We start from the raw sequence: 27,380 nt of genomic DNA on the forward strand, positions 1-27,380 counted from the left end.
GATGAAATATTTCAAACATAAAAACTAAACAATGTTACCGCCATGTTGTTATGTTATCTTACAATCTAGATTAATTATAATTTACTATGACGGGTAGGTACTTAATCCGTCAAATGATTGTTATCAGCCCTCCACCAGTTTAATTTGAATTTAATTGTTTGAAGTACAACTTACGTAGGTAAATTTAATTCGCAACTAAGATAGTTGTTACTTTGTCTTTCAAATCTTATACGTATTATATAAAGCTGAAGAGTTTGTTTGTTTGTTTGAAGGCGCTAATCTCATTTTGTGTTGGATAGTCTATTTATCGAGGAACGTTATAGGTTATAAAACATCACACTACAATCAAAAGGAGCCAAGCGGAGTGGATGAAACCAAATTAAAGCCTATGTTATTACAATAATTCATTATTTTACTGAATAACTTGATATATAAAATTACAAATGGTACAAAAAATTAAAATTACTAGATAGACAATACCTTAAGAAGTTACTAAGCACTAAACATCTCTTCTTCCAGATTGTAGAACAAAAATAGTGTAAATCTTCAGCTAGAAAATTAATTTATCACTTTCTTCTCCTCCTCATATATTAATCTTCAAAAACCCATCATAATACTCGGAACCAACATCCATATACCTCGATTCGGAGTCTGTTTCCGAACTGGATGAACTGTCTCCATCACTGTAGGCCAACTCCAGGGAACCATCACAATCCTTCCCCTTATTCTCTTTCTTCCATTTCCTTTCATCTCGCTCTATCATCTCTTTTATCTTGTACAATGGAGGATGGTCATGTCTCACTGGCTCGAAGAATGTCCTCGCTGGCACTATGATGGGCATTCGTGGGTACATGGGAATTGCTATTGGCATCATTGGAGGTGGTATCTGCGGCAGAGGCATCACTGGCGTCTGGCATCCCGCGTCAGGAAGCTTTGGTGTTGGTGCAGTTGGTGGCTTTAGAGTTGTGACGGCTTTCTCAGTTTGTGCAGGTTCACTAGTACTATTATTATTTGCTGTTGGTTCTCCAGTCTTTAAAATGTTGACTTTTGGTGTGACAGGCGCATTGTACTGAATACCTGGTTTTATGCTTGTAGGCTTCATAAACATAGCATCAAGTTCATTGGCCTTGGCGTACAAGGGCGTCTTAGTTCCATGATCAGTAGTTTCTAACATACCAAACTCTTGAGGATGTTTCTCTCGCAGCTTCGTAATTATCGATTTCAGGTCGGTCGGCATACTCGATGGTAAGGATTTGAGAAAACCTTCAAAACTTAATCCCATTACTTTTGATGTAATTGTTAGTTGGACAATAGTTCCGACAATCACTAATGTGTATGACATTTTTTCTGAAAAAAAAAAAAATTGATGAATCTTTAGATAACCTCGATTCCCTTAAATTCCTAACCCCCAAAAGGCCGGCAACGCACTTGTAACGCCACTGGTGTTTCAAGTGTCAATGTGCGGCGGCGTTTGCTTACCATCAGGTGACCCTTCTGATCGTTTACCGGCTTATTCAATAAAAAAACTAAACTTTCACTTACATACGATTACTGTTCTATCTATATAGAACTATTAAGAAACAGTAGGTAAAATACATTCAATTTTCAAGTAAACAAAAAATAAAGTTACCTTAGATTAGTGACCATTAGCATCAAGCCCTAGTAATCCTAAACACCGACTGCCGGGCCAACTACACTAAACTTGGAAAATAAGAAGAGTTACATAAACAGTAATTGTTCATTCATGAGAGGAAATAATGGGGGTATTGTTGCGTCAAACACTCGTAACGTGAAATTACGACGGTTTCTTTTCATGAAGCTCTATTTTTCAGGCGATCAATCTGTGTAATATTATTAAATATAAAAAACAACGTCACACCTTTTACCCTCTCAGGGATGCTCGCGTCCGGCATTGGTTCAAAGCATGGTGCGGAGCGAGGGGGACTGGGATGCCGTCTCCTCCTTCTGTGAAGCTGTCATGCTAGCTAAGGAGGAGGCGGGGCGCGTGAGGGAACGAACCTCCTCACGCCCCAGCCGTCGCGAGAGACACTCCGGGCGTCGGAGATCGCGCGACGATCTCCGGCCACCGTAAGTGCGGGTCTGCTCAAACAGCCATCAGACCACCATGGATGGGGCCTAGTAGGGCTGATGCCTGATCCTACTACCAGAAACTACTTAGCGGTTTTACCGGGACTCCGGCTCGATAAGCAGGAGTAAGAACGGGGTGGTTTTTAGTCAGTAAAAGTCTGACACTCCCTCTCGGAGCCTCGGAAAACCCGCTAGGTAGTCCGGAACTCCGGAGAGCTTGTCACACTTGGCAAGCAGATTACCTTTAAATAGGTAGTCAATTATCCATTTTTCACACAAACCATTCTGAAGATTCTATTGATTATCGTTCATGATTAGTTATGATATTTTATAATAGTAAATGAAAATGATCCGATTAGAAAAAGACTGCATGGCTGTCATAATGTGTCGTGGGAATCCACTGGTCAAGTAAACAGCGGCCATATTTGTCCTCGTGGAAGCAAGGCTCTCCCACACTATTCAACAACCTTATATTTCCATTATTTTTTGCAAATGTAGATATATGACGTTTCAACAGATTTTGGAAATTTAATTCAAATCTCACATGACCAGTTTCTTCTCACATAATTACAAAAAAAAAATACTTATGAACAAGTTGTGTATTCTCTGAGTTCTGTTTTGTTTTTTTTTTAATCAAAACAAAAATATAATTAAAGTTCTAAAAAAAATTTCAACTAAAAATTTTCCATTACATTGCCTACATTATTTATAACAACAATAGGCAGGTGCTACCTACCATATAAATATAATTAAAGTCCAATCCCACAATAGGCCCAATTTTTATTTTTATTTCTTTGCTTCATTTTACGATAAGTATCTTTATAAAATAGCTTTGTTTGTATATTAATACGGACTCCAATTTAATTCTTAAGTTTTCACATAATTAATCAATAGGCAATTCTAGCTTTTCTACCCAAGAATATGGATCCCTATCTTGACTTGAAACTAGTCAAGTTTCTCGTCGCGAGAACGTGAGTTAGCCGTTTTACACAATAATTAATAATTTAGTGTGTCTTATGAAAGTTATAACACGATATGTTCAGGTTTCTCAGAGAACATACTCGTAGTGAATATGACTCTTATCTGTCAATTATCTTTAAATATCTTTTTGATATTTCTTGACCTACGAATGATAGTCCTGCTAAATGTAAACCGTGAGTGAGTGAGTTTGTAAGTGAGATGGTTTTGTCTTTTCCCTATCTAACAATTTTTTTAAGTTTTCTCTCAAAATTTGCAATTTGATAATTGAATTAATGAGTGACGTGAGTGACCAAGCAAAAATGAGCCAAACTATAGCTATGACTGAACTAAAAACTATCGCTTACTTAACAAAAACATAATAAACAGCAACAAGTATTTTATAGATTTTTAATTATCATTTTAATACAAAATATAAATTATTATGATATAAAAACAATAAACATTACGAACTACTTGGTTATTTGGAATGAGACGGACAGGTTGCTTATCTTCTTGTTCTCCGGTGGTCTGAACACCAGCTCCTTCTTGCCGTCTCCCAGCGAGTGCTGCATGCTGCCGTCCTGCAGCATCAGCTGCTGCCGTCGGTGGTTACTCCTCATGTAGGGCTGGGACTGCGACCGCACCACTACTCGCGGCCTGTTGTCCGAGTCATCTCCAGCTATCAACTGCACATGTTGATATGAATCGTCACTGAGCAGTGCAGTCGCTTCATCGTTGCTCAGCCGCCGTTTCATCTTGATCTCCCCGTCTCTTGACATGTACGTCAGTACGGGCTTGACAAGTCTTTCATTATTTGGGATACCACCAAAACTTCTTCTATAAATATCATATTTGGACTTCCTTCGATTCTTACCCCTATCTTTTTTGCGTCTCCTTCTACGACGACTCTGATCACTTTCGCAAGATTCCGAGTCTTCAGTCGACGAAGACGCACTAACGGTTTGAGAGCAGTCGGGAGAATCTTGACGTGGAGTTTCAAACTGGGGCGGGAATGGGACGATGACTACTGGTGGTGGAGCAGGCATGGGTATGGGCATCGGGAACGCAGGGCCCGGTAGAGGAAGAGGAGCTATTGGCGGTTGAGGTCTTGGGTTTTCCTGGCCGTTCTTACATCTGCACTGGAGGTGGCAAGGCGAGCAGTACGCGAAGAATGACGGTGTACATGGATTACACGAGCACGGTGGACAAGGCGGACAATTCTTGTTGCCATTCTCAGGTTTTCTGTCTTTTGGCGCGCAATTTGGTGGCATAAATCCTGGAATTGCTATCTGTACAAAATGTGGTACCGGCACTGGTATCGCGATGGGTATTCCATCCGGCTGGTTACCTTCACCTCTGCTGGAAGCAGTAGTAGTCGTGGTAGTGGTAGTGGTAGTCTCGGGGTATGGTATCGGTATACCCACAGGTACCGGCACGGCCACAGACATGGGCGGCGGTGGCGGCGGCCCGGGCATCATCATCGGCCCGTACCCGAACGGCATCGGCATCGGCATCATCGGCATTTGCGAGTGTACCGCACCCAAGAAGATAACAATTACTACTTTCCATTTTTGTAACGCATCCTGTAAAAAATATTTCATTAAATATAATTATCACACACTTCTGCTGAATTTTATTAAACATTACTTTTTTATTATAAAACTTATTTTTAACTAATCTCTTCTCACTCCAGTGTGACACACCCAGTGACTACCTATACTCAAACAAACAAATAGCAATCAGTGTTCTATGACATTCCTTTTATGATACCTATAGACAAAACAGTAATGTATTAAAAGTATGAAACGATTATAAAATAATTACAAAATATGAACTTACTGAAATCATAACTGCACCGAATCAAAATAGTGTGGTTCCAATGGCGTTCATGACAGCTGTGTACTTTTATACTTTTAGCAAATTTGTTTCATAATCATGGTGCATTGTGGTGCGAACAAATGCAAGTGCATGGCTGGCGTATGGCGTAACGAGTTTATGGCCACTCTTTATGGTGTTGAGTAATCGGAACACATAAACTTTGGCAAATAATTCCACTTTTAGATTCTATGGAATTTTTGCTAACGTTTGATGACTTATCATCTTACCAATAAATTGTGGAACGGAGTTTTTACGTCTCAGTTATACTTCGTTGTTTATCCTAAACTTGAAGTTAAGATGGTGGTATTGATGAGTTTATCAATGCTTCTTGTTAAATCAGTTTTTTCTTGAAAATATCCAAAATTGTAGACTCCATTTATCGTTGGTAAAATGTTCAAATAAATATGTTTCTATTGAAAATATAAATTTAACACTCTCCTCACAGTGTAAAAGTCGAGTTACATATGTAAACAGAATTTCTTGTTTTATTGCTTTTACCATATATATCACGTGGACAGAAGTAATAACTGGATTTTATTGACTTATAATTTGATATTTTATTGTTATTTATAACAAAGTTGTGATCGATATAATATTGAAATTGTTTTCGTCATGTGGTAGGTATTTATGTATGTTTAGTAAACAAGAGAAGATATTTTACAGATCACCTTTCTTACTACTTTCGATACTAAGTAGATACGGTACTGAAAATGATTTATAAAAATTACAGTACGGAGTTTACGGAAAGAGGGAACAAGCTTTTAAAAAAAAAAGGTTGGAACATACTAGGATATTCTTCTGTTTCATGAATGCGTTTACAAACATACAAGTTCACATACACACGACACCCAGACCCGAAACAACAATTTGTAGATCACACAAAGAGTTGTTCCGTGTGGGAATCGAACCCGCTAAACGTTACACGACAGCCGGTTGCCCAACCACCGCGCCAAACGAGCAGTCATTTTAATACCATTTTAATGTATTCGTTCATAACATTCATTTCAATTGTGTGTTTATCACACTATGATTTAAGCCTTAACAAACGAGTGGTCTAAACAGCGAGGTGTAACAGGTTTGATTTCCAAGTCGAGTAAAGTATTATAGGAGTTTTCAGCCTGAAAACTTACTATTACTGCAGTACTGGAAGTCAGAATCTCGAACTGCGCTAGCAATCCCTTTCTATGACTTGTTAAGTTCGATATTACTTATTTGCAAACTGTTAGTTATTTACAGTTACACATAGGCTACCTTTTTTATCCTAGATCGTGATGTACCCGAGGATATACAGACGGAACATTTATTTAATACTTAGCTACACAGATTACTATCAAACAAGACCTTCGTCAGTGACTCTTGTACCACTGCGAGTACGAAGCCCCTTGTAACGTAAGACTCATAACATAACTGGTGTGGACTGTAACATTAAAGTGATTGTTAACATTGAAGTATACTTCTACTCAATTCTAGGGTTCATAAGTTCAGACCATCACAGATGGGACCCAGTAGGGCTGATGCCTGATCCGGAGCTGCGGACTACCTAGCGGGTTACCAGGACTCCGACTCGAAAAGCAGGAGTAGGAGCGAGGTGGTTTTAGTCAGTAAGAGTATGACACTCCCTCTCTAAGTATACTTCTGCTGAGTTCTAGGTTGCATATGTTTAAGTTTGTGTGAAAGAGATATCCTTCGGCACCAAAGAGCAGCAGGGCACAGACCGTAGTGTATCACACAGAAACCCAGCGTGAAACAACGTCGACATTGTGTTTCGCCATTTGAGTGAGGTTACCGAAGATCTAATTCCTCCCTTCTCCTCTCCCCAATCTCCAAATCCGAATTTCTCAAATAATTAACCCCAAAAGACCAGCAACGTAATTGTTATTCCTTTGGTGTTGTGGGTGGGCGACGCCGATTGCATATAATCAGATTATTCGCCTGTATAGGGTACGAGTTCAAAACCTACCAACGGCAAGTACCAATGCAATCGACTGCACGGTTGGCGCGGTGGCTGGGCAACTGGCTGCCGTGCAACGTGTAGCGGGTTCGATTCCCGCACGGAACAGCTCTTTGTGTGATCCACAAATTGTTGTTCCGGGTCTGGGTGTCATGTGTATGTGAACTTGTATGTTTGTAAACGCACCCACGACACAGGAGAAAATCCTAATGTGGGGCAACGTTTAAAAAAAAAAAAAAAAAACCTTTTTCTAAGTCATATGTACTTTCTAAGATTATTTAGACAACACTGACTAACGGTGAAGGAAAACATCGTGAGGAAACCTGAGCTTATAATTTCTAATTATAAATTTTCACCAACCCGCATTGGGCAAGCGTGGTGATTCTCGCATGGAGCGGGTTTGAACCCGCTCCATGCGAGAAAAGGCCTTTGGTCAGCAGTGGTCACTCTTAGGCTGTTGATGTTGATGTGATCTACATAATATGTAAGAGCTTCTACAGACTTAGGTATTCTCTATACTGACAGGTGAGATAAAGATAGCAGTTTATAGGTTCAGGGTCAGAGAGCGACATTTACTTCCCAGTTTTACTTATATCAATAACAATGAAATACATACAGTGCGACTATTCTTTTTTTTATTTGTACAATTATAATATAAAAGTATAAATTATTTATGTACACATTTTTTAAATATACAAAACTTATATCGTCTAGTTCATTAAAACATTCACTTTCTTGGGCCGATGTTTCTTTACTTTAACTATCTGTGTATTGGCTGCTCCTGTCTCTCCCGACTCTCTACTTCTCTCTTCCTTCTTCATCATATTTTCTGCGTTCCTGCGTAACTCTTTTACTTGCATCTGAGGTTGTTTAGCGACATTTTTAAATTTCTCAATTCGCTCCCTCTCTTCTTGTTTCCTCTCAATCTGTTTTCTCTCATTCTGTTTCCTTCCATCCCTCTCCTTCTCATCGTGTCTCTCTTCTATCAAACTGACTTCATCTTTTGGTTTCAACCAGTCATTAGCTTCATTTTTAGATATTTGTTTTTCAAATATCACATATCCGTCTTTTGTAACGTATTGTAGAATGGGAGTCAGTAGGTTCTTCTTGCTTCTAGACTCCTTCCTCCTCATCCTGTGCCGACGGTCTGCTCTTCTTGGCATATGCCTCCGTGCAGACCTGCGTCCCTTCCAGAATCCATGCTCGCTGGAACTCTCTGATGATTTTCCGTCAGATGAAGTAGAATCATCAGTAGCACTGTCATCTTCTGTGTCAGAATCATGCTTCTTCTTCTTATGTTTGTGTTTATTTTTGTGATCGTGATGTGGAGGTGGACGAGGCTTTTTATATGAGTGGTCTGGAGAGTAGAAGGGCATTACAATAACTGGCAGTTTGTGTGGAGCTCCTCCAACTATCGGCATCGGCATTGGCATCGGCATGGGCATTGGCATTCCTGGCATTGGACCAGGCATGGGCGCGCCAGGCGGGCCCATATGCCCAGGCATGGGCGCACCAGGTGGGCCCATAGGTCCTGGCATGGGCACGCCTGGAAAAGGTGGTATTGGAATTGGAATCGGAGGAGGATGCTTATCTGGAGGTAGACTACGAAAGAACGAATCGGGTATGGGAGGTAAGGTCGGAAATTGTGGCAGATCTGGAAAAGCGCCGGGGTTTGCGTGTCTTGGCATCCTGCAATGCATTGGGAGGCTCTGAGGGAAATATTGGGGATTGATGGGGCATGGCGGCAGACTAGGACTGTTCTCGGCGAATGTAGAAGACAAACTAACAAGCAGTAACCAGCGGTGAAGTGTTTGCTTCATGTTTACCTGTAACAAGGAATAAGAATTGTAAATAATGTCACTAAATTGATTTAAATAGTTTGATAAAGTAGTGGTATGACTTACCTACGCCCATCGATTGTAACCGCCGCGTTGAGTACAAAACCAGGGACACCAATGGAGCCCTAGAGGCTGAACTGCGCTATTTGTAAACGTCCAATGAACAGGTGTTTAGAGCAAAAACAATGGAACTGAGAACATACTTCAGGACAAACGTTATGCTTGCGTAATGACCTCACAATAGCTTACGGCTACACATTGCCTTTCACAGCTCTTTTATCAAAAACATGGTTATACAATTGGAATTTTCCTCTTTTACTTTTCAGGGAAGTGTGCACCTACCCATGATATTAAAAACAAACTGTACTAGTAGGTATAGAATAGATAACCAAACTTGTGAACTCGCTGCTTTATGAACTTATGAAAAGATAGACCATCCTAAAACCAAATGTGTAGTATCTTCTACTATGTATAAATGAGAAAGATCCGAGATTACTAACCAGAAGATAATACTTTCAAAAAAACAATAAAATTAGGAGGGTCTCTGAGTACTTATTATCAAAAGTGTAAAATGAAACACGTACCACGTATTTATGTAATGTACTAATGGTGTACATAAGTGAACACCGTAGCATTGTGCGGTAACATCACGCCAGCACTATTTATTGCCGAAATTTCCGATATTTCTTACAATCGACCACCAAACCTGTAGCCTGTCACTGCTCCGGAATAATGGAGAACGGTCTCAAACACTAAACAAAAGTGTTTTTAAACAAGGAAATGGTAACTAAGCATACTGTGTTCGCTATAAATAATTCAATTATGTTAAACTTGTTTAAAACGATGACATTTTGCAAATAATCACTTCCTTACCTAGGAGTTTATTCTGATGCATAACAGGAAAAAAATCTTTTATTTTAGGAAATCTGTTCATCACACAGTTGTACCTATAATTGTTGGTGTTTTCCAGATGTCTCTCCACATAGTAACGCAATGGGTCATCGTCCTGCTGATAGGGTCCACCGCCTCTCAAGTCATGCCACAAGCGCCCTTCCCCTACCCGTACCAACAAGGACAACCACCGATGCAGATGTTAACTGCCCCCAACGGTCACCCACCGATGCAGGGTGCACACCCTGGCCCCATGCCGATGCCTAACGGTGGACCCATGCAGATGCCCCTCATGATGCCTCACATGCCTCGTCTACCTGGCATGCCATCCGCCCCTATGCCATTCCCCATGCAATTCCCTATCCACGGGGGCAGACTGCCCATGGTAGTATCACCACATCACTCAAAGAAGGCTGACAGACCTCGAAGGAAGAGCCACAAGAACAAACGCAAGCGCATCAGCATGGACTCCTCATCCAGTGAAGGCTCGTGCTCACAAAGTGCGGAGTTTCGCTCCAGGAACAAATTGAGGACCTCGAAGAAGAAGAAGCATCAGGTGCTGACTCCTGTGGTCTCGTATGTCACGAAGGATGGCTACGTGGTCTACCAGAAGAAGATTAAGAAGGACAAGGCGAAAGACTGGCTGGAGATGACGAAGGGAGAACATGACAGTGAAGAGGACAAGATTAGGTTCAAACCTCGCGACCACGACCACGACCACTGATATCGACACTTTTTATATGTTTCTATGATGATAATGATCTCCTTATGTATAGTTTTATATCGCTGCTAAATAAAACAGATTAAAGCATTTTGCAACTACTTATTTTATGTTTTTATTTTCACTTATTTAATACTCTACTTTGCCTCAAAGGTCGATAAACAGTACCTTTTTATAAGCACTAGTAACGCCACCTCTTGTCACTAAATAAAACTATAGGTACAATCTGAAATGAATACTAATTTTATACTAGGCGTACTAAAAATAAACAAATACGTAAATAATTAAGTTCATTAAGTTTGTTTTATTTCCTTTAAATTATAATTTGTCAGTATTATTGCTAAACGGTAAAGAGATTATGTGACATTGAAAAAAATACACTAAATCAGGTTGTTAGAGTCATCTATCGTCTAGGCCTCAATAACAGTAAGTACTAAAAAAGATTCAAATAAAATACTTATTCTATTAGAAAATATCCTGTAGGGAATCCCTAGCTACATGTAACTCTTTTTTTTTATCGAAAATTATTAGTAGTAAAGTAACAAATATAATTTCAAAAGAAATATTAAACATATTTTAGATAAAGTTTACTTGGCAATGGGCATCCTCTATGCATCCTATTAAAATTATGAAGTTCAGGTTGGGCCATGCGTTAGACCTTTAGAGGAATCAATACCACCGGAGCTGCGGACTACGTAGCGGGTCTACCGGGGCTCGAAAAGCAGAAGTAGGTATGGGGTGGTTTTTAGTCATTAAGAGTCAGACATTCCCTCTAGCCTCACCCCAGGCGGGAGGAGTCATTGGATGACTTTCCTCCCTAAAAAAATAGGCAATATCAAAGATTAGAGGATTCATTGAGTAGATATTGTGTAAGGTTTGTAAAATACAAGCTCGGTTTATTCGAGCCTTAGCGGTCGCAGAAACTGCTCACAATGAAGAGATGACAATTTGTTTTGTACCTACAGTATCGTATTAAGTAGACAGTCATCACAATCTACAATATAAAAAAATTTTTGCTAGCTTCTACCAGTGGCTTCACCCGTGTTCCATCCCATGGGATAAAAAATAGTATGTATGTGTTATTCCAGACCATTACTTATCTACCCCTGTCGAATTCCATCCCAATCCCTCCGCCTTATCTTTGCCTTACATTTTTTGGAGTAACTGCCATCTGTCACACAACACTCAGCCTATGGATGATACCAGTTTCTTTGTTAAGCCCTTCATTCATTTTGTTTGGGAGTATATTTTAGCCGTAGTACCTAATGGTAATGTATTAAGATTCTCGATTCTCATAACTCTCATAATGAGTTGAATGGTCGTGTCTAACACTGACGTATTTCTCATTTCTAAGTTATTAACGACAATTAAAAAATAATCCTTCGGATATTTCATTTCACAAAATTAACCACACTAATGTTATAAATGCGAAAGTTTGTTTGTTTGAGTATTTGTCGGTCAATCACGTTGAAACTACTGAAAGAATTTTCAAATTTAAGTAATGTAATGTAATTTAAGTAATGTAATGTTGTACATACAGTAGGGTGTCCCAAAAAAATAAAAGTCGTTATTTTTGAACGCATACCCTCTAATTATTTTAGAATAGTGTCAACATACACGTAAATAAAGTTTCATATACCTAGAAGCACAGCAACCCGTGCCGACTTGCCTTGATACATGTCAGTACTAGCATTTTTTGACGCGTCGGAGTTATCGTATCGCAGTGCTTGTTATTACTTGTTTTATTTATTGGTAAACATATTGTTTTCGTTTAGTCAAGATGTCAGGGGTATTAACCCCTTGAGTAGCAGTTCTAAAAAGTGCATATTCTCATAGGTGATGTAAAACATCAAATTACCGGTTCGAAATTGCCGTCCAATGGCCAAGTATTGGCAGTTTTGTTTTACAACATTTGCGAAGACAATATAATCAATGAAAGTGCAAACCTAATTATTCGTGAGTGCATTATTTATTGGAAAAAAGCCCGTATATTAACTAAATCACTAAATCATTACCCAACTGTGTTAAGAAGCTACTAACCTTACACCAAGTTTGGAGAGATCTACACAAAAAATGCGAACAAAACGCAAGACTTATTTAAACGGCGTCGTCAAGTTTATTTCTAATTTTGTCAATTTATTTGACATTGCATATCAGATTCGATGCTTAATAAAGATAAATGAAGATAGGATCTTCTTGCAGCGACAAAAAGAGTCTGGCAGGCCTGGTCAATTAGTTGGAGTGGACAAAAACCGGAGCCTCGGTAAACTCGCTAGGTATGCCGCAGCTCCGGATCAGGTATCAGCCCTACTGGGTCCCATCTGTGGTGGTCTGATGGCTCTTTGTGCTGCACGGGTCTGGTTCTGGTCGGGCGGCGAGCAACCTTTTGCTCGCCGTCCGTAGACCCACACTTACGGTGGCCAGAGATCGTTGCGCGATTCCTGACGCCCGGAGTGCCTCTCGCGACGGTTGGGTTTTGAGGAGGTTCGTTTCCTTACGCGTCCCGCTTCTTCCTTAGCTAGCATGACTGCTTTGCAGAAGGAGGAGATCGCATCCCAGTTTCCCTCGCTCCGCACCATGGATTGAACCAATGTCGGACGCGAGAGGTCGCAGTCGCCGAGCACATCCCTGAGGACACGGCGGTGCTCAGCCATTACAGGGCATACGGCCACCTGGACACCAATATGTTCCAACGTGTCCTTCAGGCGGTCACTATTGAGGCACTTGGACTCAACATTGACGATTATTCCATATGTAACTCCTCCAAAAGCAAGGTCTTGTTCGATCATTTTAAAATTGATGACAGTTTCCTACACTAGGTCCTATTCATGGTCAAAGAATGCTATTTTTCTACAAGTAAAGGCACAAATGTTAATACTGAAGCCGTTAATGATACAGCCAATGAGTGAGCAGTGAAATTAATGCAAGATTTCCACGAAAAAAATCACACTTGAAGAGGAACAAAAACAGTTGTTACTACATTGCGCACAGGAACACTGACTGAAATATCCTGACTATGGAAAAATGCCATTAAAGAGGAAATTTTATATATAATATTATTTTAATAATAAATAAATATTTAAAATAATAAAAAATATTAATTTATGACATTGAAGCTAACTTTAAGTGATTTTCTTTATAATCTCCATACAAATTTTTTCGTGAAACTTTGACATCAAGTCGGCACGGGTTCCCGTTATCCGATACCAATGATATTTTTTATTTTAGTTGTTATGGTCAAATAGAAAAAATATAGAGGGTATGCGTACTTAAAATCGAAATTTTTTTTTTCGCCCTTGTTGGCTGGGACACCCTAACATACAGGGTATGATAATACTTTTTATTTTACGGGATCTCGGTCGTAGCCGCTGGCAGAAGCTGGTTACTATTATAATTAGGTAAGTCCAAAATACCAAATCGACCGAATAGTGAGTACTTACTAGGTAAAGATTACATGTAAATATACGCCCAATAACAATAATTTTCTGTACGGGATAAGTTGAAAACGAACAGACGGATCAGCCATGATAAGCGATCAAAACCCTTAGTATGGGTTTGCTTTACGTTTAAAGTAACCGAAACGAGGTGCCTTCGGCGCTCTGATTGGGTGGCGCGTAGAAACCAACCAATCAGAGCCCCGATCGCGCTTTCGTACTAAGGGTACCTACAAAGCTTATAGACGTTTGAAACACAATACAGGATACAAGTGCGTTGCCAGCCTTTTTAAGGAAAGGAAGGGGGGGAGTACAACGGAACAACGGCTCTATTTACTAAAGCTACCAGGTGTTATGTTACATTACAAGGTAGGTATATTGTACTTGACGTAACATTTCCGCCGAATAGTGTTCTACAGCAAACAATGAAAGCGTTTTATATAAAGAGACATGTTACAGCTAGAAATGTGTTCAAACACGGACCACAAGCTGCCTGCAGTGGACATACTAAGGACACGTGAGTTTGTTTATATTTTCACTTTGTATGAGAAGATAAAGCAAAATGATGAAAAACTGTAATCTACCTCTTTGCAAAGTTTCATCTAAGTCAATTCTGCATTAACTAAAAATCAGGGCTTAAATTAATGGAGAAAAACTCGACCGTACTAGTTTCGAGTCACAGAGTGACTCTTCATCATGAGCGGCGTGCGCAGACACGGCGACATTGCGCGCTACTGTAAACTGTGTTTTTTATTTAATTTAATAAGTATGTTTCACCATAGTTACTATAAAAATCGATTCTGTAGTTTATGTATGGTAGGGTAACAAACATTAGGTAAACGTACGCATATAAGTAACTAAACGCACCTATCAAAAATAACGCATAATCCTATTATTTTTGCAGGAGCAAGAAGACAACAATGGCAAATATAAAGGTAAAGTGCAAGTGTGTCGTCAGTTAAATGACAAATAAATTATATCTCTCTTCTATGCGTCTTACATTTAAATAAAATACAACAATAAATTTGCCACAACCATTTATGTGTCCCTTTATAAATTATGATTACGGTGCCAGTATTTGTAATTAATTAAGTACATAAAAAATATTTTTTATATAAGACTTATTTTATCCAAATAATTCCAAATTATCAATTTTAACAAATGCAATTACACAGATACGCAAATAATTGCTAACACTTTTATTGCAGGCGCTTCTAAAACTACTCATCATCTGTCCTATAATCGTGATGACGAGTCTCAGGCTATATAAGAACTGTGAGAGATGTGATATTCCTGCAGAAGTCATCAAGACACAGCCGAAGCCTTACTGGCCGTGGTTGCCAGGGTACAAGAGTGACCAGAAAGGGTACGTGTGGCCGCTGTACTTCACAGGATGACGAGAATGTGGTTCAGGATTTGTTGATGACTATATTGGAATGGATTTTAAGTTATTATTGGCCTGCATATTAAGAAAAAATACGCAGCTCTTTATTTCACCAATGATTGTTTTGTATCATTTTTTATTTATATTTGTGCTGATATTTTGTATTATTAATTTGTAAGTAGTTTGTTTTCTAATAAATAACTTTTGTATCAAATACATTTTTACTTTTTAAACAATTAGGTACTACTCATTTCCATTCAATTATTCACATCCAACACGACGTACCACGTACATAGGTACCTAAAATAACAAGTAGATACGTACTTATAAACTCGTAAAATTACATAATGAAACAGCTGCACTTTATGTGCAGCATTTAAAAGCATGTGCAACTGTTCATTTTACTACAATGGTCAATTACATAACGACGACCGGAGTAATGTCACGGCCTAACAGAAACCTGGCGTGAAGTGTGTTTCGCCGTGTGACTGAGTTTACCAGAGGTCCTATTCTTTCCGTGCCCAATCGCCCCGACTATCAAATTTCCAATCTTTAAATTCTTAACCCCCAAAAGGCCAGCAATGCACTTGTAACTCTTTTGGTGTTTTGGGTGTCGACGACGCATAATGCTTACCATTATACCATACCATTAGGTGATCCGCCGTAACTGCAAGTTTTCCGGCCTAGGGCAAAAAAATGTACTGCTGCTTGCAATGCTTTCTGAACACTACCTACATAAAATAAATAAATCATTAAAATGATCACACGATTCAAAACTTGTGTTTAAAATAATAATACGTTTTATTAATTATCTGTAACGATAAACAGCAGTCATTGAATTTTGACAACATACTTCAACGGACTGTTGAAATTTGACATTAGCGTTCTGTCAGTCGCGTGATAAGACGAGGTGAAGACGTGAGTGCGCGGTCCGTTCCGGGATTTTTTATTGTTATACCGGTTATTTTTCAACAAAATTGATGTCCAAACATGATATTTACTTTAAACTACTTATCTAGGCAGTGTTGTGCAAATTCTGTGGGTGATTAACGGGTGTTTAGTGGAAGGTGTAGTGACTATGTGTCGATGAAATAGGAATCTTGTTTTGGTGTTTTATTAAAGTTCCAATAATTTTACGAAAATGGAATCTACAACGGATAAGGATTGGAAGAAGAACCTGGGTTTCCCGATAAACTACAATTCTGCGAGCTCAGACGATGAATTGTGAGTGTTAATTCAATTATCAAGTTGTATAGATATGCGCCGTATTTCTCCCGCCGCGCCGCTAGTATCATAACTTCGTGTTATCAAAATATAAATCACAAATCTTTTAATGAACTTCCTAGTCCGCTTATCATTTCAAGATCTACTCAATAAATACTAGAGTCCCTGTGTTATCATTATCATTGAATAAGTTCTAATTAGTTGCTAAGTGTATGAAACATGAATATTAATGTATAGAGTAGGCACGGCGTATCAGTTACAATTGACTGTATGAGTGCTTCTTTTATCTATGAATCTATATGTAATGTATAACTAGAAACTGATTATTCAACAACTGGTAATAAGAATGAATTACATAGCATAAGTACAATGATAGGACTACACAAAGTCCGGTTGGAATGTAGCCTTAGAATATTTGGCCCCTAATATACTCATTGACCCAAACAATAGCTCAATCCTGCCAAGCCTGTAGCCTGTATACAAATTGACTACATTATAAAACACTTGTCCCTATAACTACTAATGACTGCATAATGATTCACTACCAATAAAGGGCAAGCCAAGGATTGCTTACCATAGCAAAGTGAATTATAATATCTTTTGTTTTCCTTTTGTTTCTTTTAAAGTTCTTGGATTACTTAGTGGTCATATTTCTATAGAATAAAAACTTGAATTAACATTTTTTTTGCTGATTATACTACTGATATGCTAATTCGATCCTTGATACTGATGTGATATGGTACAAAGTTGATAGATATTACGTTGATAGTTTTGATTGTGTTCAATATTTAAAGTAGAATCTAAAGATAAAACAGTTTTTAATCAGCACATGTGTATGATAAGCTCTTAAAGTAATATTACCTATATAGGTAGGTAGATAGATAATCAGACTAGTTACTTTAGGCAATGGATAATCAATTAATCAATAATAACTAATTCTTGTGGCAACTTATTCATATTTTGGGATTCCCACTGGGAACTTGTAACAACCTGGAGCTATGGACTACCCAACAAGTTACTGCAACTCTGGCTCAAAAAGCATGAGTAGGAAAGGGGAGGGTTTTAGTCAGTAAGAGTCTGACACTCCCTCTTGTCTCACCATAGGTGGGAGAAGCCATTGAATAAATATAACTCACTTAAAAAAATCCACTTGTAAAGTTAGTTAATATTAGTTCTCTGTAACATAAAATATAGTGTTCCTCATTCTATTTATGATATTTATTGTCATCGATCATCTAGATATGCTCATTACATTTTTGTTATAGAAATTTGAAAATAAATAATAGGCAATAACATAAATTGCGTGCACATTCATTGTTTTTGTGAAAAAGGAGTTTTAACATAATGTCTAGATAAGGTTTAAATGTGGCTTTTCCGTTTTTATTGTTCTTATTTTCTTATCAACACAAATAAGTTACAAATTGAAATAATACCAATATTATAAACAAATTGTTAGTTAAAAATATTATGTTATTTCTATTTCCCTATTTTTGTCCGCCACATAAATTCAAACCAATACATACATAATTAAAATACATAATAAATTTACTATGGATAAATCAAATCCAAAATCAAAATTAATGAGGTAAGTAATTTAGGATGGACTTAATAGTTAACAAGGTAATTTTTTAATTAATGAACCAAAGACAATGATCTCATTTAAACCAACATTGAACTTGACAACAGATTAAAAACCCATAATGGCAACTAGAAATGAGGCAACACTTGTAATTTATTACCTGATTGCTTTCAAATGGAGCCACTTAACATTGCACACCCATTTCATGAACATTGAAGCCAGCTAAAGCGCAGATTAAGTTATCAGTCGGTCCAATCATCGTTATCATATTATGTTTTAGTGTGGTGTGTGATTCATATGTAACCCGTTACGTTATATTAAATGAGAAAACAAACAAATGCATCTAGACGTGTACCGTGTATTAAAATCTGAGTAACTAGTTATTATTTATTATTGTTGTATTTACGTTGACGGATTGTGGTTTAAAATGTTGTAAGTATTATTGTTTTATTATTTTCTTGTTGGCTGTTTTATTTTTGCATATTCATTGTTTTTGTTTTTCGTTTAATTTGTTATTTTGTAATGTAAGTGTTTGTATTGTTCATTTATAATTTTTGCTTAAATAAGTATGTAACACATTTAAATATCCAGTCTCTACAAAATGACTGATATTATAATAGATTGATTGTAGAACTCCATTATCTTTTCTTTGCACAAACATGCTCTGTGTATTATTAATTTTTTTTGTAATCATGATGTAATGTAATGCAGATTGATGAGATTGATGAGATTGATGAGATGTAATGCAGATGTAATGCAGAATTTTATAATAATTATGCACAATCATTACTTCCCAATCAAAATGCATGCTCATGTATAGATAATTTTCTAAATATAGAATTAAATATCTTGTTGTACTCATATTATTACAATATCAATTTTACTCTGCAGACTAATTTTTATTAAAAATGATAAGAATATCCTTTAACGAATGTGCCATTAATTCCACTAGTTACTTATATTATTAACATACTTCACAGTTTGCATTAGAATATCTAGGTACTTATATAAAACATAATATTGTGTTAAAACAGAATTTGTAAGAGAGTTATTTAATCAATCCTCAAATCCTAAAATGAAGTAAATACTTCATGAAATTAAAAATGATACCTATTTATTCTTTTGGATAATATTTATTTATGTTATGTTCCATAATACATCCTTGTTCTATCAGAAAATCTTGATAAGGTTTTTCCGGGATGAGGAATATTTAGTCATTACAACAATATGGAATATTTTATTGTAACTAATATGGACCTATTAGTTATATACCAAACTAATTACTAAAATTATGAATTTGGAAAATATTTGTCCAAGTAACTTCTAATAATCAGGCAGCCTTGAGCTTTATTTATTTTATAAATGTATACAAATATTATAATCCACAAAATTAGATAAACTTAATGTGCTTTCCATGCTTTGTATTTCCCGTGTCACTATCACTATCAGTAGTAATCACAATATGACTGAGTAGTGAAAGCCTCACTATGCTCGGTAAAGCCTTATTTATTAGACATCATAAATTACTTAGCTTGTTTGCAGTCAATTTGTTGGAACTTGTGACTGATGCAATCATAGTTCGTTATTTGAGAAGGAATCGTTTTGCAATATTAATAACAGGGATTAAATAATTGAAGCCTTCTTGCCAATGGTGGATTATTCGAGCATGGGTCGCTAGTTATAACATAGACCGAGAGCCCCTAGCTGTGCCCTAGCTATAGATAGAATAAAAGACTAATTATAGCTAGAATATATTCTATTAAGATCGAGACAATAGTTAATAGACCGAGAGATTTTAATAGACCAAGTCGGTATATTATAATTATATAACTACAGGTTGTATCTGGTTTCAACTGAATACAGATGTGAGAATAATTAATCCTAAACTTTTAAAGTTTCATAAATAATACTCCAACTAAGATGAGCTCTTTTGTGCGAGGCTGTAGCATTTTATTCGGTGGCCCTAGTAAAAAATACTATTCTTTTTTGTTACTTAGTTGTTAACTATCTTAAGAAAATCACGAAACAATTTAGTTACAAGATAAACATTGCACTACAAACTCGGTGTTAAAAAAACAACCGTAGCTAATTGAAAAACGAGCCTTGAGTCTTAGGTTTCCAATAATGAACAGTTTCGAAGCCGGGGAAGACCCACAGGCCGCAGACTACAGTTAGTAAGACTTCCGTCGACGCACGCGCCATTTTAATTTACTGTGACCACTGACGGACTGACGGACAACCTTTGTGTTGAACTCGAGACGCGGTTACGACAGACGACAGACATTCGGATTTTTATATTGACGTTATTATTACTACAAATATTGAAGTAACTACATATTTATTTTGCGATCCAAGGTTATCAAAGACGGTTAGATAGTTATACCTAGATTATAATACCTAGGTAGTTAGTGAGTAGATGATACTTGGTTAGTGATACTGGCCGTACTCAAAGTCATACAATATTTTATTTTATGGTAGAAGCGCCGGTAAACGATCAGAGGGACTACCTGATGGTAAGTGATCGCCTCCGCCCATAGACATCCGAAACACCAGAGGCGTTACAAGTGCGTCGCCGGCCTTTTGGGAGTTCGGAATTTAAGAATTGTTTGGGAAGGCGCGTAATTGGGTCTCCGTTTCACGATGGTTTTCTGTGAGGTCCTGGTATCATTCCGCTCGAAGCGGCCCTTTCATGCCGAAGCATGGCCACACTTAAATTGTTACTTAACTCAATCCTTAGCAATTGTTTTCGGAACAAAAACTTTAGTTAGCTACTAAGGAATAGTTTGAGTAACCATCAATGATAAAATGACTCTGAGTAAGGCAGTTATTATAGTTACTTTCAAATTGAGGTTCGAATAGGATTAGAGGATAAAATTCAATAGATACTTAGATAGATTTAATATTAAGAGGTAGGGTAGAATTAGAATAGAGGTCGAAACTACATAACCACTTTGGTCACTTGATTATACCTATTCATTGATAGTAGAGACATACTACTAATTAAATGTATACAGGATAGAGTTAGTCAAAAAATATCTAGTTATCTATTCTATCTAATTATAGTTATTGTAAAACATTACGAAATTACCTAACAGGTTATATCGTTTTTCATATTTTGACCTTATCTTGAAAGATATATCCGGTGGCGCCCACAAATAGCCCGTAGTTATGTATAATTTAGTACCTATGTTTGTCTAGATGTAAATAAGGACAGCCAGACAGACGCCCACTTGTTTGTGACTATAACACTGACATTGAACGCCCTACCGATTGTTTTCAAACTTTTTTTATTGTATCTATTTTACGTCCATTGGTGGTTATTTAAATACCCAGTAGTTACCTGAATAACAATTCTATTGTATTTGTAATAAGATTGTAATCTCTTCTACGAATCTTGTGTTTAGTTTAGGGAATAGGTGCACTCATATTATTTGGCTTTTATTGTTTATTTATACAGAGTGTCCTTGAAGTCATTTGTGCCATTGTGCCAGTGTGCCATATTTTGGCCACACTGGCATAGCCAAAATGCACAGCAAACGTGCAAAAAGCAGTAGATAAGGAACGTTTTTAAATTTTAACATAGGTAACTAGTTAATAATATATGTAAAAGTTAATCTGTAAAGTGGTCGCCACCGCCACCGTGTCAATTTGCTTACCTTACCGCTCTAAAGTCAACACATTGATCGATTACTTATCGTAATGACGATTATTATTATCGATACAACGCGAATTAGAAAATACAATCAATCAATTTCATTAACTTTCTGAGAATTTCAACGCTATTTGCATATCCAACGTGTTGCATATTTATACCTACGTACTTATACTTTCCTATTTGTTTATTGTACCTACCTAGTTGGTCTGAGTTCATTTTTTTCTAAGCGCCTATTCAGATTCCATCGTGTCATCTTCAGCTCTTTCCATAAAAAAGGACAACGGATTTTTCAATATTGAGCGGGCTAGACTCGTGACTCGTCTGTAGCAAGGCTTTTTGTTTCTGTATAACTACAGATAAAGGGGGAAAATGTCAATGGAAACACGAAACATTTTCCTTATTTGTTCATTTGACTAGTTATTAAAGGAATTGTTCAAAACTTTTCATTCAGGGAAAACCTTGGAAGAAAACTTTGTAACCAATCCATTCATCTATTTTTTAAACGTTGCCCCACGCTAGGATTTTCTCCTGTGTCGTGGGTGCGTTTACAAACATACAAGTTCACATGCACATGACACCCAGACCCGAAACCACAATTTGTGGATCTAAGTGTGGGAGAGCCATGCTTCGGCACGAATGGGCCGGCTCGACCGGAGTGATACCACGGCCTCACAGAAAACCGACGTGAAACAACGCTAGCGTTGTGTTTCGTTGTGTGAGTGAGGTTACCGGAGGCCCAATTCCTTCCCAATCTTCCCAATCCCCATTCCCCAACAACCCTTAAATTCCTAACCCCCAAAATGCCGGCAACGCACTTGTAACGCCTCTAATGTTTCAAGTGTCCATGGACGGCGGCGATTGCTTACCATCAAGTAATACGTATGTTCCATAAAAAAAAAACACAAAGAATTGCCCTGTGCGGCAATCGAACCCGCTACAAGTTGCGCGGCAGTCAATTGCCCAGCCATAGCGTCAATCGTACTGTCTAACCTTTCTACGACCGTATTTTGCTTGTCTACAACGGTTGACACAAGCCATGGTTTTTATTACAATTTGGCTTAGTTTCTATGCACGTTTCACATCTACGCAGATCGGATTCTAACAGAATTGTGACTATTTTGATGCGAAGGTCGTTTATAATGAGCATTGGACAAAAAACTATTGTGTGCACGTTGGCTAGTAATACTGTAATAGCGGTTTTAACCATGCCGGTACTTTAGATAAAGATGGGGATTTTTCTGTGATTGAACATTACCTATTTATGTACTTATGTATTTATGTAGGTACGGAGTTACGAACTTAGGTAACTAAGTTTCCATGTGTATTTATTACTAACTGGAAAATTAAGAGAAAACATCATCAGCCCGTGGCAGTCCCCTGCTGGATTATGGGCCTCCTCTACACGAGAGGGTTTATTATAATTTCCCCATTTGGCGTTTCCCTGTACGTTAAAAGGTTCATGTTTGTGAGTTCACTGCTGGGTTCTGGGGCCTTAGTACGAGTTTGCTTTTTAGTTTGCTCCTCATAGCAACAATATGTTAACCTATTTATAATTTAAGGTTAAAAATATACACGCAATGTTAGGTGGGGGTAGGGGGATAGAACCTCACCGCATGTTTATCACCAGGGGAGTAATAACAAATACTTCACGCGACCCCAAAGAGTAGGAAGGGTGTCAAAACTTATTTCACTCTGCCGTCAGCACGGCTTAGAACATTGTTAATTTAAAAAATAATAATTTCTAGTTATAACTAGTTAGCTAGTGCTAGTGTTGACCTCATTATTACCTAATACCTATCATTATCCTTGCTGTATGACTTTTATGGCCATTTCGTTTAGTTAATTACGCACTTTCCAAATTAACTATTTGAATGATGGACTTGTCATCTGATAAGATCGGTGCTCTACTTTCCACGGTGCTGCCCTTTATCCAGCTATTGCTACTAATTCCATTCATCAAGACTTTAGGTTAGGTAACTATTTAATTAATATGTTAACCGCCACGCTTTTTTTTGATATGGGAATATCATTCCTTGGCTTCTCCCGCCTTGGGCGAGACGAGAAGGAGTATCAGACTCTTACTGACTAAAAACCACCCCGTTCCTACTCCTGCTTTTCGAGCCGAAGCCTCGGTAAACCCGCTAGGTAATGTGCAGCTCCGAACTGCCACGTTTAGCGAAGGATTTAGTTACTTTCAACAGTTTTCTTTCGCCAGTAACTCATGCTTTAAATGTAGTTCCGGGTCTGGGTGGATGCATGTGAAATTATTATGTGTTTGTGAACGTATCACGACAGACCACGACATAGGTGAAAGTCTAGTATTGTTTTCCTAAAATCTCAAGACCTCAAATGGTCAGTTAGAAGTAATCACTAGTTAGTAAGCAAAACTACTCACCAATGATGCTCAGTTGACTGCACGGTTGGTGCGGCGGCTGGGCAACCGGCTGCCGTGGTACGTGTAGCAGATTCACACGGAGCATTTCTCTGTGTGATCCATAAATTGCTGTTTAGGGGTCTGGGTGTCATGTGTAATTGAATGTTGAATGAATGTTTAAAAACGCACCCACGACACAGGAGAAAATCCAAGTGTGAATCAAAGTTTTTTTTTAACATAGTTAAGTCAGACAATATTAAAGATACCTGCATACATATTTAGTTATCAGTACATTATCCTCGTGTGTTCGCAATCTAGTCTACAATGTAAACAAAACGCTGCATCCGTCTGTGTTCCACGTAGCACCTGCCTACGCGCCGGTATTTGAGTTACGCACGCGCCGGTCGACGTCGATACGTGAAACAACCGACTAGAAAGTTTCGCACATGTTTTGTGTTCTTGGAATTACCCGGTGTACACCTTTAGACAGACAGACAGACAGACGTCTGATTGGATGTAAAGGTAACTTAAGTATGGTTAGTCAAATCTTTTATTACTACAACTACCTACTTACTATAGGGTAGATGACTAATTTTTATTTGAATGTTCGTCTTGTAGATTATTTAAAAATATTAGTCATGATTTTTTTTTCTGGTAGGTAAATTTTTCTACCTAGAAATGACGAATTTTCTACCACTCCTAAACTTGATTCGTTTTATCTGAGTATTGTTTGTTACCCGACAGCGCCAGAAGGAGGGTTATTAAATATCTTATAATATGAAAAAAAAATAATTTTCTTAAAATCGAAGCTGCCTCAAGTTTTCCTCATGGTACCTGACACTGTTGTTGAACGAAGTTGATATTCTGGTTTATTTCACTTGAAAACATAAATAAATAAATACTGCTAAAGGTGACCGAAAAGGTCATAGTTATTAACTACTAAGAATAAATTGACAAAAATATCCTGAGATCTTCGCTGATGATACATTGTTATTTATCGCGTTCTTAAAGTAGGTAACTAGGTGATGTTTGAACACAATTGGATTGGAAATCGAATCCTTTGCCTCCTCCGGACCTTCATGAAGGTGGGAAAAGATCAGAATTATTTGTTTCTAAATAACTACTCCTTCATAATAGGTAGGTAGGTAGGTACATGTCATGAATGATAAACAGAATCATTAGATTCTCGGTACGTACATTAAACAAATGGATAATGCCAGAAAAAAATCCACACAAGAATCATAGTTAGAGAACTGTTATCATAAAACTACGATACACCTAACTAACGTTTACAGCATTCTAATTAACTAGTAATTAAGCAATAAACGCACACAAACAATGTTATCACTCTGTCTGCTATCACGGTGTGATACTGGCGTGATAACTGATAAACAGCTGCAAGGTCACGTCTGAGGTTTTGACCTTAGCTTGGGTGAGGATTGAGGGAGTTGCTTGCAGTATTATTTACTAAGTATAGTCATTCAATGACCCCTGTGCATCTGAGAACGTGTGTGGTATCACTAATTTAGAAGCTATACCCAAAAAAAACCGCTGTCGGTACTTGCATGCATAGAGCTCAACATTAAAGAATAGTCAGCTCAGTAGATACCTAATTGGACAAAAAATAAGCACTTAAAGTAACTATAGTTAAAGACATTAACTTTGTAGTATTACGGTATTTTTAGTCGATCATAAGCGATCTTTCCAGTTGCCCTCAACTGAATAACTACTCCCTCTCACATCACGCTCTAGGCGAGAGAAGTCATTGGATGATATTCCCCCTCAAAAAAAATAAAAAACTACTAGTAACTATTCAGTATTACCAACAGCATTACAAACTAACTAGGTATTTTTACAATGAACCTCGCTTACCATCAGGTGATCCGTACTTTGCCCCTAAACCATATTTTTTCCTTTATTTCAGTGACATCAAAGATGTGGTGTTCAGGAATCCCCGTCACTCCTCGAAGTACCTCCTGGCGGACAGCGGGGATGGCTCCGAAGCCGACCTGCTCGGCACCACGCCTCCTCGCTCCAGGATCAGGGATAAAGAGAGGGGAAGGAAGTAAGTTCAACTTTGTTATCAAGTACCGGAGTTAATACGGTCACATTGCACCAAATCATTTGAAGATGATCTTTTTGCGGCGTTGGGCATTTCTTGTCGAGATAAACAGACACTTTCTAAGAAATACTTTGTTTACCTGAAGTCTGAGTGTTAAAAATTATTTGTCTAAAGGGGGGGGGGGGGCTAAGGGGCAACGACTCTATTGTAAAGTCGTCATTATCTATGGATAGCTTTCTATGACACTTAATTTTCATTCATACCTTTATAATCGAGCAGACCCAAAAAGGCTAACTATTTTATAGCTAACTATTTAAATGTGCGCATTTTATCATCGTATCGTCTGATATTATGGAAGGATGCGGTCATTGACACTAACCACCTTGAGCATGTAACCAGTTTTCTGTTTATGTAGTAAAAATAGTTCTTAACCACTTCTTAACTATAGGTAGTACCTATAAGAACTTGCGCTTCGCCCATGACGGCGGTGTCGACCTGGATTCCAATCCTGTTTCCCTTTTGAGGTCAGAATTGAAGTAGCCCTTGCTATGCACTTTTCGAAATTGAGTTCGAGATTCGTTCCTTATTCATTAAGTACTTGTAAATTGGTTGTGTTAATTAATTATTACGAGCAATTCTACCTACCCCTAAAGAATACAAGAATACGGGGCGAAAGACATGATAGAATTTTAATTTTTTTTTTAAGCTTTCGTACTGAAAAAAAAATTATGTACGTATATGAAATTACAATACTTTAGGTAATTAGTGATCGCTAAAAGTCCTCGCTAACTACGAGGGGGTTTTTGCGCAACCCAGGAATAAGGTCATCGACCGGGGCTGTCCTTTTTAGATGATTACATTATTGTCGGTAGATGCCATGGTAGTTAGTTATCATTCCCGTATAAACATATAATATAGTGATTAGTTTGGTACGCTTCAATTAATTTTATTAATTTGACGGGGACTTCTGACGGGTGTGCCCCGTCCTAGTTGCTATGGTCTTTCTGGGTGACATACATAATTATGTTTAACAGATGTTCGACTAGACAAATAACTGTTGATAGTTGAAAATGGATTAATGTAACTATTAAAGAAGGACACTTTTTGAAGTAGGTTGACCCCACTAGCTTCTAGGCAATAGGCTGTACCAGACAGGACACGTAGTATTTTAAAATTAAACGAGCAGACGGATCACCTGATGGTAAGCAATCGCCGCCGCCTATGGATACCCGAAATACTAGAGGCGTTATAAGTGTGTTGCCGGCCTTTTGGGGGTTAGGAATTTAAGGGTTATTGGGGAATAGGAAAGATTGGGAAGGAGGTTAATTGGGCCAGTAATAA

General features: G+C 37.8%; 5 protein-coding genes and 1 long non-coding RNA gene across 12 annotated transcripts in view; 3 read left to right on the plus strand and 3 right to left on the minus strand.

Annotated features, from left to right (window-relative positions):
* Positions 1-533: 533 nt before the first annotated feature.
* Positions 534-1,745, minus strand: LOC118269914 (uncharacterized). Its single transcript, XM_035585294.2, has 2 exons — positions 1,631-1,745; positions 534-1,347 (listed from the first exon to the last, which is right to left on the minus strand). Exon 2 carries the CDS (start codon positions 1,340-1,342, stop codon positions 584-586), a length of 759 nt encoding a protein of 252 aa, XP_035441187.2. The 5' UTR covers positions 1,343-1,347; positions 1,631-1,745; the 3' UTR covers positions 534-583.
* A 1,742-nt stretch (positions 1,746-3,487) lies between these two features.
* Positions 3,488-5,415, minus strand: LOC118269762 (uncharacterized). Its single transcript, XM_035585055.2, has 2 exons — positions 4,888-5,415; positions 3,488-4,631 (listed from the first exon to the last, which is right to left on the minus strand). Exons 1-2 carry the CDS (start codon positions 4,894-4,896, stop codon positions 3,519-3,521), a joined length of 1,122 nt encoding a protein of 373 aa, XP_035440948.2. The 5' UTR covers positions 4,897-5,415; the 3' UTR covers positions 3,488-3,518.
* A 2,088-nt stretch (positions 5,416-7,503) lies between these two features.
* LOC118269878 (SR-related and CTD-associated factor 4-like) lies at positions 7,504-8,949 on the minus strand. The gene is made up of 2 exons (XM_035585231.2): positions 8,782-8,949; positions 7,504-8,703 (listed from the first exon to the last, which is right to left on the minus strand). The coding sequence occupies exon 2, from the start codon at positions 8,695-8,697 to the stop codon at positions 7,588-7,590; it is 1,110 nt and encodes a 369-aa protein (XP_035441124.2). The 5' UTR covers positions 8,698-8,703; positions 8,782-8,949; the 3' UTR covers positions 7,504-7,587.
* Positions 8,950-9,356: 407 nt separating this feature from the next.
* Positions 9,357-10,433, plus strand: LOC118269880 (uncharacterized). Its single transcript, XM_050706742.1, has 2 exons — positions 9,357-9,498; positions 9,686-10,433. Exons 1-2 carry the CDS (start codon positions 9,496-9,498, stop codon positions 10,328-10,330), a joined length of 648 nt encoding a protein of 215 aa, XP_050562699.1. The 5' UTR covers positions 9,357-9,495; the 3' UTR covers positions 10,331-10,433.
* A 4,220-nt stretch (positions 10,434-14,653) lies between these two features.
* Positions 14,654-15,361, plus strand: LOC126912792 (uncharacterized). Its single transcript, XR_007707440.1, has 2 exons — positions 14,654-14,696; positions 14,970-15,361. It is a non-coding gene; the product is annotated as an uncharacterized LOC126912792 (long non-coding RNA).
* A 659-nt stretch (positions 15,362-16,020) lies between these two features.
* The window catches only part of LOC118269671 (mitogen-activated protein kinase kinase kinase 4), a 44,281-nt gene continuing 32,921 nt past the window's right edge, over positions 16,021-27,380 (plus strand). For 5 of the 7 annotated variants that reach the window (XM_035584891.2, XM_035584892.2, XM_035584896.2 and 2 more), the window contains exons 1-2: positions 16,022-16,369; positions 25,902-26,042. In XM_035584891.2, the coding sequence (XP_035440784.2) occupies positions 16,287-16,369; positions 25,902-26,042 (224 nt within the window). In that variant the 5' untranslated portion in view covers positions 16,022-16,286. Of the gene's footprint in view, positions 16,370-18,249; positions 18,381-25,901; positions 26,043-27,380 lie in introns of those variants that run through there. The other 2 variants (XM_035584894.2, XM_035584895.2) reach the window with 2 other exon arrangements.

Source organism: Spodoptera frugiperda, chromosome 30, assembly GCF_023101765.2.
Source record: "Spodoptera frugiperda isolate SF20-4 chromosome 30, AGI-APGP_CSIRO_Sfru_2.0, whole genome shotgun sequence".
NCBI classification, from domain to species: domain Eukaryota; kingdom Metazoa; phylum Arthropoda; class Insecta; order Lepidoptera; family Noctuidae; genus Spodoptera; species Spodoptera frugiperda.

What these genes read in the sequence shown, in the direction of transcription:
- LOC118269914 (XM_035585294.2), bottom strand. Translation starts at nt 1,342, where the DNA reads ATGTCATACACATTAGTGATTGTCGGAACTATTGTCCAACTAACAATT.
- LOC118269878 (XM_035585231.2), bottom strand. Translation starts at nt 8,697, where the DNA reads ATGAAGCAAACACTTCACCGCTGGTTACTGCTTGTTAGTTTGTCTTCT.